Source organism: Cyprinus carpio, chromosome B17 (genome assembly GCF_018340385.1).
Source record: "Cyprinus carpio isolate SPL01 chromosome B17, ASM1834038v1, whole genome shotgun sequence".
Taxonomy (NCBI): Eukaryota; Metazoa; Chordata; class Actinopteri; order Cypriniformes; family Cyprinidae; genus Cyprinus; species Cyprinus carpio.
In genome coordinates this window covers 22,972,135-22,985,943 of record NC_056613.1, presented here as the reverse complement: position 1 = coordinate 22,985,943, position 13,809 = coordinate 22,972,135, and the positions used below count along the sequence as shown (strand labels likewise).

General features: G+C 45.9%; 1 protein-coding gene across 2 annotated transcripts in view; it reads right to left on the bottom strand.

Moving 5' to 3' along the window:
• LOC109108725 (steroid hormone receptor ERR2-like) overlaps positions 1 to 13,809 on the bottom strand; it is a 78,695-nt gene that overhangs the window by 13,378 nt on the left and 51,508 nt on the right. For both annotated transcript variants that reach the window (XM_042742850.1, XM_042742851.1), the window contains exons 4-5: positions 11,603 to 11,713; positions 2,869 to 3,030 (exon numbers count right to left, since the gene is read on the bottom strand). In XM_042742850.1, the coding sequence (XP_042598784.1) occupies positions 2,869 to 3,030; positions 11,603 to 11,713 (273 nt within the window). The remainder of the gene's footprint in view (positions 1 to 2,868; positions 3,031 to 11,602; positions 11,714 to 13,809) is intronic.

The following is a 13,809-nucleotide window of genomic DNA, read 5'->3' as shown; positions in this document are numbered from 1 at the left end:
TTCACAAAATGTCACCAAAAATATGTGAACCACAACCTTAGGATTTGGAATGGGATAAAGGGGCAAAAATGCAAGGTCTCAAAACCTGTAGGAGTGCTTTTGATGCCATTGCAAAAGACACGAGTGCAATGATAAAACACACCAGTCATAGAAAAACAATGGAAAGTAGAGCAATGCAATACAGAACGTGTTCTGTCTGAATTTTTCCTAATGATACCTTCTTTTTCGCAAGGGCCTTGGGAAAACAACAAGATGTGCTTCATACATCACTAAACTGTTGACAAAGGAGTTATATGACAACACCTTTAGGGTTTGCACGAAAGGGGGTATTGTACAACACAATGTGATGATGCTTTTCTTTCACAAGCATCTTCGCAATAGGAAATAATGTTAAATCAGAATAACGTTTTTTTGAAAACAAGACAGCTATCATGGCATGTGACTTCCCACATGGACACTGCAGGTTGGGAAACAATTCCACACATCCTCACCGCAGAATTCCCCGCTGGAAAAATCCGGCCCTAGGAGTCAGGGGTCCGGAGGCAGGTGATCACCAGCTGTCTAATGTGACTGGTCTGACTGGTAACGGAATGTAAAGCCTTATTCCAAACCTCATCTGACAGCTCCTGTTGTCCAGAACACGTCCAGATCATCAGGCACTCGTTCTGCTGCTCCAGTGTGAGGTAAGCCATCACATTACACACGGCAGCTTCGTCCGCTCGATCATGTGGGTTTTTGTCACTTGCTCTAGTAGAGTTTAGCTCGTTTGCATATCCGTGAAGCGACGTTAGTGTGAGTGGAGGGGAACTCCAGGACTTAGACAGAGTGAAATGCGATCCGGCCAAGAACAAGAAGCTAGTGCATGTATGTCAAAGGTCTTTAGCACCTTAGCAGAAAAAAAGCTGTCTGTCAACATGTTCCACACATCAGCTTTAATGAGTCATCACTAAAACTATTTACAGTGACCTCCTCTCTCTGCCGTGCCAACTGGAGCCGGGACATTCGGAGGAGGGTTTAATTAACAATTAATCAACTGCTGATTCGATATGGCCTGACCATACCAGGAGGCTGTTTACAGCCGTCTACTGACAGATGAGATGGGAGTCTGAGAGCTCTGTCCTAACATGCACTATAAAAGGCTTTAAATACGATTGTGCTTTGGACAGGTGCGAATGGGGACCTGTGAGTACAGAAGACCAGTGTGTAACGCATGCACACTAATAATATTAGTGGAAATCTCATCTGAAAGACATTTGATGTTTGCCTCCTTCACTTAGAATTAGATCACCTTACAACACCTTAAGTCTCTTGACTTTAGTGAGTCATCTTAAGGTACAGATTCCAGTCTATGTGAAATGCTGTGACATTTTGATAACATGCAGTCTTAATAAATAAACATACAGGGTCAGTTTTGATTTGAGTGGTGTCTGTGGTAAATAATCACAGCATCACAGCTCTGAATCACAGCTGATATACTGTGTATTAGTGTATTACTGTGTACAGCTGAATACTGAATTGCTTAATTTGAATGCAATAAATATGTGCACAATCAAATGTATTAATTTTGTCAAAAATGAGACAGATTGCCAGTAATAACAATGTGCATTAAGAATTTTCTCATCCTAAATTGAAGATAAACATCGCTGATGAAGCAAAGCAAAAATAAATAAATAAATGCATACAATAAATAAATAAAAGTAAATAAACTAAATAAATATAAATAAATAATTATGAAATAATAAATTATAACAAAATCAAAAACAAAACAAAATACTTCTGAAAGGTACACAGAACTGACAAAGCAAAGTAAATAAATAAATCATAATAGTAATAATAATAATAAAACAGAAAGCAAAACAAAATAAAAAAAGTAAATAGAAAAACAAAAATAAACAAATAAAATTCAAACAAAACAAAAATGCACTGTGTGTGTGTGTGTGTGTGTGTGTGTGTGTGTGTAGCAAAACAAAACCTACATTATGATGTCATCAGGATCAAATGTCCTCACAAGTATAGTAACACCAGTAATTTTTGTACTTATGTTTTTTTTGTTTTGGCTTTTTTTTTGTCCCAATGAGGAGACAAGCTTATAAATCACACAGAATATAGTGTTTTGAAAATCTACAACTGCCTGTAGTTTTGTGTGAGGGGTAGAGTTAGGGGAAGGGGACAGAAAATACGGTTTGTACAGTAGAAAAACCATTACGTCTATAAAGAGTCCCTGTAAACCACATATGCCAATGTGTGTGTGTGTGTGTGTGTGTGTGTGTGTGCACGCGCTGAGGAGCACTTTGAGGAGACTGTGTTTTTGGGTCAGCAGTGATCCAGCCGGCTGTAAGCTCCTTGCTGAAAGGCTCTCTGTGCTGACGCAGCGCTCTGTGTGTGTGTGTGTGTGTGTGTGTGTGTGTGTGTGATTAAGGGGGTGAACATCCTCCTAATCTCCTAAATATATAGCACTTCAACCAGCTAATGATTAGCATCTTCCCTAAAAACACAACACAGATGGACGGCACTGAGTCAGCATGTGTACGCAACAGTTACTTTCCCTTTCTTTCTTTAAAGTGTCTGATTTTACCTGACACAGAACGAAACACTTTCACACGTGCAAAAAAAAAAAAAAAATTAATATGAATGAATTATGGATGACTTTATTTGATTTTTTTGTGTTTTTGTTTATTATTTGATTTTAGATTTTTTTTTGTTTTTTTTATTATGAAAGGTCGTAAAACAACAGTAGAATTCAAGAAGCTGAAGTGTCCAGCTTTACCCATTAACTTCATGGCCCCTATTTATTTGTTAGTAAATAATAATCTGAAATGCTAAATATTAATTTGGACAAGCACATGCTTTCTGCACTGCCTCACTGACCTGGGATGTGTTTGGCCCAGCCGATGATGACCACCAGCTCGCGGTCGGCCAGGTCACACAGTGTGGTCAGGGCTTTGATGTCGCTCTCGGGCATGGTGGGGTCCGGCATGGCGTAGATCTTCTCCGGCTCCGCTACCAGCAGATGGGACACGATCTTCGTCACTGAGGACGAGGAGGAGGCACAAACAGAGTTATTCTGATATCACTCCAACACACGATAAACAATATAACATCACTTACTTGTTTCAGCTTCACTGCAGAAATATTCACATACTAATCATAATATGTTTTCTGCGATTGTGTGTTCATATTCAAACTCATTAATAAATCATTATTATTCATTATAGTATATAAAAACTTTCATTTGTCAGTCATGATTCACTGATCAGCAGTTTATGCAGCTTCAATGCCATTGTTTGTGTGTACTGACAAACATTAATAAACCATAATAACACATTATAAAAGCTTCCAACCTGAAGTTATTAATACAAATTATGGTTAACTGATAGGGGTGTAATGATTCATCGATATGGATCGATACATCGATACGATGTCTGATGATACGATGCATCGATGCCACACGTAAAATATTCGATATATGTAGTATAAATATAAAGTATAAGCACCTTTTTTTGCACTGTCCACATTTTCACATAATGCCCGTCTATGCATTATCGCCAACGCGTGCATTCTCACTCAAACTCACGTATCAGGACTCGATATAAAGACTGCCCGAAGGCACAAGGTGAAGCATAAAAGACGCTCGGGATTGTTGGTGGAACAGTCAAGCGCTGTGTGAGAAGTTTTCAGTTTTCACACTTCTGAAGTGCAAGCACGCACACAGACAGCCGCGTCTAGACTGCGCGAATACTAAATCTTCCGCTTTTTGTGCATGGATGAATAAATACAGACAAAATTAAATCTAAATGCACGTTTTGGCGAATATCCTAGTAAACACAGTCGTTAGGCATATGTCTTAACGTAAACAATTGGGAAAGAAAAGGCATGTGTATCAGTATATTAAATCCATGCTTCGTTCTTAAAGTGAAAGCAAACTAATAATAAATCTAATGCTGTCAAAGAAAAATACAAGTGCTCACTGCTCCTGACTAAATAATTGTTGCAACATCAAAAAATTATTAATCTATATTTAATTTATAGAGTGAAAACTGTGCAGTTATTTTACATTTGATTAGCCTTTTACATTTCTGTAGTGCACCTGGAAATTTATTTTAGACTGAGCTAAAACCTGAAAAGCACTGTTTATTGACTTTTGTCTTTGTTCTATTGTAGTTATTTTCTTCTGTTATTGCTTGTAATTTTGTTATCTGTAGAAAATATTTTTAGCACTGAGCCCATAGTTGCAGCCAGAATTGTTTTTCCTATTGTTTATTTTCTTTATTATTAAAAAAAAAATGTGTAGGCCCTTTTTTTTTTTGTTAATGTCCCAACTGAAGTACAGAATGTAAAAATTTCAGATACATGTTCTTGTTATATATTTTGGTTGCATTTGTGTTTTATTAAAAATGAAGATGGTTGTTTAAAATAGATATAAAATATCAAAATATCGATATATTGATCCATATAATCCTGTATCGAATCGAATCGTAATCGTATCGTAGAATTTTTTGAGGTATCGAAAAATATCGTATCGCTGGGTATGAGAATCAATATTGTATCGTATCGTGACGAACCATCTGATTTACACCCCTATTAACTGATGTGTAGTTATGCATATTAATGGTGTTATGCTTATTATAAATATAATATAATGTAATATGTAATAAAATATAAGCAATATAATATAATCTTGATATAATGTTTGTGTGATTTACTGATGAAAGTTTAGAATTATGATGAATGTTTGAATGTTACAAACATTTTCAAAACTTTGCCTCTTTTTTCAAAACTTTACACACAAATCCAAGAATTGCACACACAAAATGCATTGAATGCACTGCATTCAAAATATCAAAAACACATCTCAAAAACAAACATTTGCAAACACTTTTGCCATAATATTAATTCCTGATAGATTTCTGTGTTAGATAACGTCTCGGTTACGTACGTAACCCTCGTTCCCTGATGGAGGGAACGGAGACGTTATGTCGAACGACATATGGGGTCTCACTTGGGAGGCCAATCATCTCTGAGTTTAAGAGAAAACGCCAATGAAAATTGGCTAGTGGATTTAACATACCTGAGCCACTCCCCGTGCCTACGGGTATAAATAGGCGACAGGTGCATCCACTCATTCAGGTTTTACGCTGAGGAGCCGAGAACGTGTCCCGGCAACAGCGAATGGTTCAAGGTTGTGGCATGGGGACATAACGTCTCCGTTCCCTCCATCAGGGAACGAGGGTTACGTACGTAACCGAGACGTTCCCTATCTGTCGGTCACTACGAGTTATGTCGAACGACATATGGGGTCCTATGGAAAACGCCACAACCTGAACACCGTCACAACCCTGTGGCGCTGCAATTGTCGACAAGCCGCAGCGTGTCACAAAAGCTACGCTTAAGGTCGTGACCTTCCCAAAGCCCCAGCGCAAATTCACTGACCTTGGTACCGAAGGGTACCAAAAGGGTGAGTACATCGCTGCTGGAGAAGGCCATGCTGCTGTTCCGTCCACAAAAAGTTTTTTGGAAGGGATTTCAACCTTCAGTGAAAGATTGCTTCAAATCTTCCTATTTGTTCTTTCAGCTTGGCAGAACGATGGGGAAGCGGGCCTTAGGGAAAAAGGTCGCTACAGAGACCACATCCTACACGTAGGGAGGTGACATGTGGAGATGCTGATATTGACTGACCCAGGGAGAAGTTCTACATATGGAATGGGTCTCTGAGGCAGGTCCTACCTTGGAGTAGGGATGGAACAGCTGCCAGAAGAGACTGACAGAGCGGGTCTGTCAAGGGAAGACACGGGTTTACCAAGAGGGAAACCTTACCGTGGAAGAATACACATATGGGATTACCCGTAGGGAATCAAGCCATATGGACACCTAGCCCAGTACAGGGGCTGACCGGAACTCCGGGCATGCTAACACCAGTACTGGGCCTGGCGCCAGACTGCTCCGCCAAGTCTGACCGCCGAGGGTGCTGGAGGATGCTCGACCAGGGTACACCAACCGGGGAACTCTACTGGGAGAAGAAAGGCGCTCGCATCCCCGTGTTAGGGGGAATGGCGCAGCAAGCGTGACACCGAGCCAGTCCTTCCCGCCAATTACCTGTTACCCAACACACGGGAAGAAACTGGGTCTACACGAAGGTTGTAAAACCTCGCAAAGGTGTTAGGTGTCGCCCAGCCCGCAGCTCGACAGATGTCTGGCAGAGAGGCGCCGTGCGCCAGCGCATAGGAGGAGGCCACACTCCGTGTGGAGTGGGCCCTCACCCCCAGGGGGGCACGGCTCGCCTTGGGAATGGTACGCCAAGGCGATGGCATCCACTATCCAGTGGGCCAACCTCTGCTTGGAGACAGCCTTCCCCTTCTGCTGACCTCCAAAGCAGACCAGGAGCTGCTCAGAGCTTCTGAAGCTCTGGGTGCGGTCCACGTATATGCGAAGCGCTCTTACGGGACACAGCAACGCCAAGGCTGGATCTGCCTCCTCCAGGGGCAGCGCTTGCAGGTTCACCACCTGGTCTCGGAAGGGAGTGGTGGGAACCTTGGGCACGTATCCAGGCCGGGGTCTCAGGACAACGTGAGAGAGTAGGCCGGCCCGAACACAAGGCACTCTTCACTTACCGAAAATGTTTGGAGGTCCCCGACCCTCTTGATGGAAGTGAGCGCGACCAGGAGCGCTGTCTTGAGAGACAGGAACTTAAGCTGGACTGAATCTAGCGGCTCAAAGGGACCCCCCTGAAGTCCAGCCAGAACAATAGAGAGGTCCCAGGAGGGAATTAGGGGGGTCCTAGGAGGATTTTAACCTTCTGGCACCCCTCAGGAACCTAACGATCAGGTCATGCCTCCCCAGGGACCGGCCGTCCACTGCATCGTGATGGGCTGCAATGGCAGCCACATACACTTTCAAGGTGGAGGGTGACAGCCTACGCTCCAACCTTCCTTGCAGGAAAGAAAGCACGACTCTGACCGAGCATCTCCGGGGGTCTTCTCGGTGAGAAGAACACCAATTCGTGAACAGACTCCACTTCAGAGCATAGGCCTGCCTCGTAGAGGGGGCTCTAGCCTGAGTGATAGTGTCTACCACCGCCGGTGGCAGATCACTTAGGTCTGCCGCGTCCCATCCAGAAGCCACACGTGGAGGTTCCAGAGATCTGGACGCGGGTGCCAAATGGTGCCCAGCCCCTGAGAGAGGAGGTCCCTCCTCAGGGGGATGCGCCAGGGAGGGGCTGTCACGAGGAGCATGAGTTCCGAAAACCAGGTCCGGGTTGGCCAGTAAGGCGCAACCAACAGGACCTGTTCCTCGTCCTCCCTGACCTTGCACAGTGTCTGTGCGAGCAGGCTCACTGGGGGAAACGGATACTTGCGTAGAGCCCGAGGCCAGCTGTGTGCCAGTGCATCCATGCCCAGGGGGGCCTGGGACAGGGAATAGTACAGCTGGCAGTGGGAGGACTCGTGGGAAGCAAACAGATCTACCTGGGCTTCCCCGAATCGACTCCAGATCAGCTGGACCGTCTGGGGATGGAGTCGCCATTCCCCAGGGAAAGTGAGCTGTCGTGAGAGCGCATCGGCTGCACGATTGAGCTCCCCTGGGATGTGGATAGCGCGCAGCGACTTGAGCCGCGTCTGACTCCAGAGGAGGAGATGGCGGGCGAGTTGAGACATGCGACGTGATCGTAGACCGCCCTGTCGGTTGATGTACGAAACAGCCGCAGTGTTGTCCGTGCGGACCAACACGTGCTTGTCCAGCAATAGAGGACGAAACCGTCGTAAAGCTAGATGCACTGCCAGCAACTCCAGGCAGTTGATGTGCCAAAGCAGTCGAGGTCCTGTCCAGGACCCTGAAGCTGCCTGCCCGTTGCATGTCGCGCCCCAGCCCGTTTTGGAGGCATCTGTTGTGACAACAACATGCCGGGACACTTGTTCTAAGGGCACGCCGGCCCGTAGAAAGGCAAGGTCCGACCAGGGGCTAAATTGGCGGCGTCACATCGGTGTGATGGTGACACGATGTGTACTGCGGCGCCATGCCCATCTCGGGACTCGGGAGTGCAACCAGTGCTGAAGTGGCCTCATATGAAGCAACCCGAGCGGCGTGACTGCGGCTGCGGATGCCATATGCCCCAGGAGCCTCTGAAAGTGTTTCAGTGGTACCACTGTCCTGCCTCTGAAGGAACTCAGGCAGTTCAGCACTGACTGGGCACGCTCGCTGGTGAGACGTGCCGTCATACTCACCGAGTCTAACTCCATACCGAGATAAGAGATTCTCTGCGCAGGGGAGAGCTTGCTCTTCTCTCGGTTGACCTGAAGCCCCAACTGACTGAGGTGCCGGAGCACGAAGTCCCTGTGATCGCACAAACTCCTCTCGGGACCGGGCCATAATGAGCCAGTCGTCGAGATAGTTGAGGATCCTGACGCCCACTTCCCAAAGTGGGGCAAGGGCGCCCTCCGCGACCTTCGTGAAGACACGGGGAGACAGGGAGAGCCCGAAGGGGAGGACCTTGTACTGCCATGCCTGACCCTCGAATGCAAAAACCGCAGAAACGGTCTGTGACGAGGGAGGATCGAGACATGAAAGTACGCGTCTTTCAGGTCGATCGCTGCAAACCAGTCCTGGGGCTGAACGCATTTGATAATGCGTTTCTGCGTCAACATCTTGAACGGGAGCTTGTGCAGGGCCCGATTCAAGACTCGCAGATCCAGGATAGGTCGAAGGCCACCGCTTTTCTTGGGTACGATGAAGTAAGGGCTGTAAAAACCCCGTCCTCATCTCGGCTGGAGGGACCGGCTCGATTGCATCCTTCGCCAGGAGGACAGCAATCTCCTCGCGCAAGACAGAGGCGTCCCGGACTGCCACCGAAGTCTCGAGCACGCCATTGAACTTGGGAGGTCGCCGGGCGAACTGAATCGCGTAACTGAGTTGGACCGTCCGAATGAGCCAGCGTGATGGGTTGGGCAGCGCAAGCCACGCCCCCAAACACCGTATAAGTGGCACCAAAGGGACAGTCGACATACCCGCAGTGGTGCAGCGATGGGGAGCTGTGTCGGATGGCCCAGAAAGCATCGCGTTCCGAGTCATCACAGCCACACTCCCCGTGTTCCCGGAGGAACTGGCCAGAGACGCGTGGAGAGGCGTTGCGTCTCCGAACCGCGACCTCTTGACCCGCTGGCGAAGGGGGGCGTCGTGGGTGAGAATGAGGAGGCAGTGCGTCGCTCATCGTCAACCCACGAGCCTTGCAACTCGGAGGAAAGGGAAATTGCTCTTTTATTGAAAAAGTGGGTGCCGCCGGCCGTTGGACCAGCGGCGGAACAGAAAGAAACGTAAACTGAAGATTCTCCACCCGGCCCTCCTCCGGGGGAAGGAGTGGCGCTGTTTCCGCCAACTCCTGAAGAGCAGTCTCCCACATCTCCGAGTTGCCCGTGTCAGGGCCGCTTAGTCGTCTTCCTCGAGGACTTCGCAGCAGGGAGTGACACGGGGGGCGCCGCTCTCCTGCGCGGGGCTCGACGCGCCCGCCTCGAAGAACTCTCAGCACGGGGCAGAGCTGGTGTGGAGGACGCAGGGGGGCGCCCACGGCGACGAGCAGGCTGAGGCGCTGCCCGCGACGGAATGGTGGCAACCGGAGGATCACGTCGGGGCAAGATGTGTTGGATGGCCTCAGTCTGCTTTTGCACTGCTGAGAAACTGCTGGGCAAAGTCCTCGACAGTGTCGCCGAACAGGCCTGCCTGGGAGATGGGAGCATCAAGAAAGCGAGCTTTGTCGACGTCTCTCATCTCGGCCAGGTTTAGCCAGAGATGGCGCTCCTGGACCACTAACGTGGACATCGCCTTCCCGAGGGACCGCGCCGTGACTTTCGTCGCCCGTAAGGCGAAGTCAGTCGCCGTGCGCAGCTCCTGCATCAACCTCGGGTCGGTACCACCCTCGTGCATTGCTTTTAGCGCCTTGGCTTGATGTACCTGCAGGATAGCCATGGCATGCAGGGCAGAGGCAGCCTGGCCTGCAGCACTGTAAGCCTTGGCAGCCAGAGCCGCCGACAGCTTACAGGCCTTGGACGGGAGACGCGGACGATTCCTCCAAGTGGCGGCGTTTTGTGGGCACAGGTGCACCGCAACCGCTCTCTCCACCTGGGGAATGTCCACGTACCCCCTGGCTGCCCAGTCATCGAGGGTGGTGAGGATGGAAGAGGGAGACGAGCGGCTTCTGGCCGTAAAAAGGGGCCGTCCACGACTTCGTCACCTCTTCATGCACCTCCGGGAAGAAAGGAACCGGAGCAGAACGCGGGGTTGTGAGCCGCGCTCCGCGCCGAGAAACCAATCATCCAGCCGCGAGCGTTCAGGGTTGGGCGGTGTAGTCACCTCCAGCCCGATGCTCACGGCTGCCCGGGCAAGCATGGCTGACAACTCTAAGTCAGATTCGGCAGTGGCGACAACACCCGAGGGGGGCAGCCCCGCCGAATCCTCATCCTCAGAAGCCGATAGCCCATCCCCCGATGCTGCAATCGACATCTGATCCTCGGGCGGCGCACCGAAATACACGCTGGGGCCGCCGTGAGACGGCTCAGCAGAATCAATCGGCAGCTGCACGGGACATGCGCTGCGGGAGGAGTGAGAGGTCCGTGGGGCGTGGCCCGGCGGAGAAGCTCTCACTGTCACCCTCAGATCTCCCAGAGCGCCAGCCGGCGGTCCTCTGCTCGAGCCAGAGAAACCGGGACGGGTGGCGACAGAGGGGTCTGCTGCACTCCCCTTGAGGAGTGAGAGACGCGATCGCAGTGATGCCATGCTCATATGCCCACAATAGACGCATGAGTCATCCACGAGCGCTGCCTCAGCGTGTTGGACGCCCAGGCACTGCAGACAACGCTCGTGACCGTCAACCGCGGACAGGAAACGACCGCATCCAGAAGGACACGGACGAAACGGCATCTTGAAAAAGACGCGAATCGTCCGTGATTTGCTCTTTTAGGAACTGCTCTCTTAGCCGAAGCGCCCAGGGGAATCACTGCTGCAGGGACACCGCTGTAGTGCGCCGTCACGCCGACCAGGAACAGCTCTCCACAACACAAAGATGAAACGGCTTTGTAGTGATATCCCATCAACTACTCGGCTCCGAAGCAAAAATCTGAATGAGTGGATGCACCTGTCGCCTATTTATACCCGTAGGCACGGGGAGTGGCTCAGGTATGTTAAATCCACTAGCCAATTTTCATTGGCGTTTTCTCTTAAACTCAGAGATGATTGGCCTCCCAAGTGAGACCCCATATGTCGTTCGACATAACTCGTAGTGACCGACAGATAGGGAACTGTGTGTTGTGTTTTGCAAAAAGTGTTTTATGAAATTGAAAACTGAATTAGTGAGAATTAGTGTATGGTTTTGCAGATTTGGTGTTTGCTTCTGCTGTTTGAGTGTCAGCTTTCAGAAACTGTGTGACAAGTAAAGACTGTGTGTGTAAGCAGTTGAAGAAAAAAAAAACTGTAAGTGAACATGTATTGCATTCACAGAAGTGTGATGTGTGTTTTTTTTTTTTTTTTTTTTTTTTTTTATTTATATGAAATGTGTGTGTGTGTGTGTGTGTGTGTGTGTGTGTGTGTGTGTGTGTGTGTGTGTGTGTGTGTGTGTCCTCACAGGGTTTTTTGGCTGGCAGTGGCAGTGTGAGCCCCAGGTAGGCTGTGTTTCCTGCATCCATTCTCCTCTTGTATTTCTGTCGGCCTCCTCGTACGCGATCTAGCCGAACACCTGATCAAACACAAACAATACGTCACACACATAAACACACTTTAAAATCAATACACATTTAATCACATCTGTGAACAAAATGCTGTTTTGAGTTTGAAGAGCATAAACTTATTATTATTATTATTATTTAACATATGAAGAGTAATGTGAGAAATCAAACAACCAAAGCCATTTAAAGATGATTGCAAAGATTATGTCTGTGTCAAAGTTCTGTAACACAAATCATTTAAATCATGTCATCATACAGATATGATTTAATGCAACATAATAATATGAGTATATTATTGATATACAGTATTGATATTATTGCTCTACATCATGCTTGTAGGAGATATGGGCACAATTGTAATTTTATTATTTTTTAAAAATGTAATTTTTAAAATCGCAGATTTCAAAGCAGTGTTCAATACTGTAAATAAAAGTCAAATAAATTGTTACTTTACTGTTTACAGTAATCTATCAGGACTTTTGTTGTTGTTGTTGTTGACGACTGATTAACGAAAAAGCACATACAGTATTTTCAAAAACTTGTTTTACTTGACATAAAATAAACTTTAATTGCTATAAAACATTTAAAAAAAAAAAAAAACTTATTTTATTTTAGCTATTTGCCAAGGCAGCTTTTCTCATTTTTATTTAGTTTTTGATGTACTAAACAAATTAAACCAGAAATAAAATGTAATACAAAACATAGACATTAAAAAACTTAACACACAACAAAATTACTAAAGCATTGACTAAAAAACATAAAAAAACACAACACACAACAAAATGCCTAAAACATTAACTAAAATGGAAATATAAAAATAAAAAACAAATTTTATAATATTAATAAGAACTATAATAGTATGTCAATGATACAAAAATAACACTGAAAGATATTAAAGTGGAAGTGAAGCAGTCAGTTAAGTTAACATTATTTAGTAAAGTGATTTCCACTTTGATTAAACAATATATAACAAATGTGATTAATGTAAGCATTTTAAAGAAAAAGGTATGTTTTGTTATAGCTTTTGGAGTTCACTCTGATGGCCAGTGCAGTAATATAAGCATTTCTTTACATTTTCAAAACACAAATGTTATTTTAACACACAAATAATTTGGTTTTCACCATAATGTGGATGAATATTGTACATCAAACTCTCTATATGTTAAGTTTTGATCATGGTATCCCAAACATTGTTTTCATAATGCCAGGTCAGTTTAAATATTAAAGTGTTTAAGCCATTTAATCGTGAGACAGCACAGAATATATTTCAATGTGGTACTTACACGCTGTGATAGATCTTTTCTGAAAGAGATTTAAATGAGTTACTCACGCGTTGTGATAGATAATTTTTGTTCGCACTGCCGCACACACACACACACACTTTTTTTTTTTTTTTTTTTTTTTTTGTGAGACAACACACACACACAAACAAGCCTCTATAGTAACAGTACCAGAATGTAAATAAATAATTTCTCCTTTAAGGGAAATTTAAACCGAGGAAAGAGCTGACAGATTCACCAACACAAAAACTTGTGAGTCCGACAGACGCTAGCGAGGGATCAGCGGGACGAGCTGCTGCGCTCTCAGCGTGTGACGGAGGTGTCAGGCCTCCATATGTGAACACTGAGTTCCTGCCGCACATCTAAACAGATGAATATTTAACACAGGGTCAGTGAACTCACAGACGGACCTGCTCATTATTAAGCTTATCAGCAGCACCGCCGAGAACGTTTATATATTTATATACAGCATCAGCCACAAAACTGGCCAGTTTCCACCATAAAACAATAGATATGTATAAAAGTACCTAAATCAAACAAATGTTATTGAAGTTTAGCATGTTTGTAACACACATGCTATAAACGCCACACTAACACCTTATTTATTAGTCAATTATTTGATAAGAAAGCTTTTACATTTGTGCATTACTCACCACTCCTGAACCTGTAACACTTGACCTGTATGTTTATTGAATCTATTTCGGACAGATGGACTGTACATGCAAACCAAAAATCAAGCTCTAAATCGAAAAACTGGGCTGATTCTTGAGAACTGGGAAAGATAACTGAAACTGCGACTTAAAAGACCAAAGGTTTATGAATTAGCA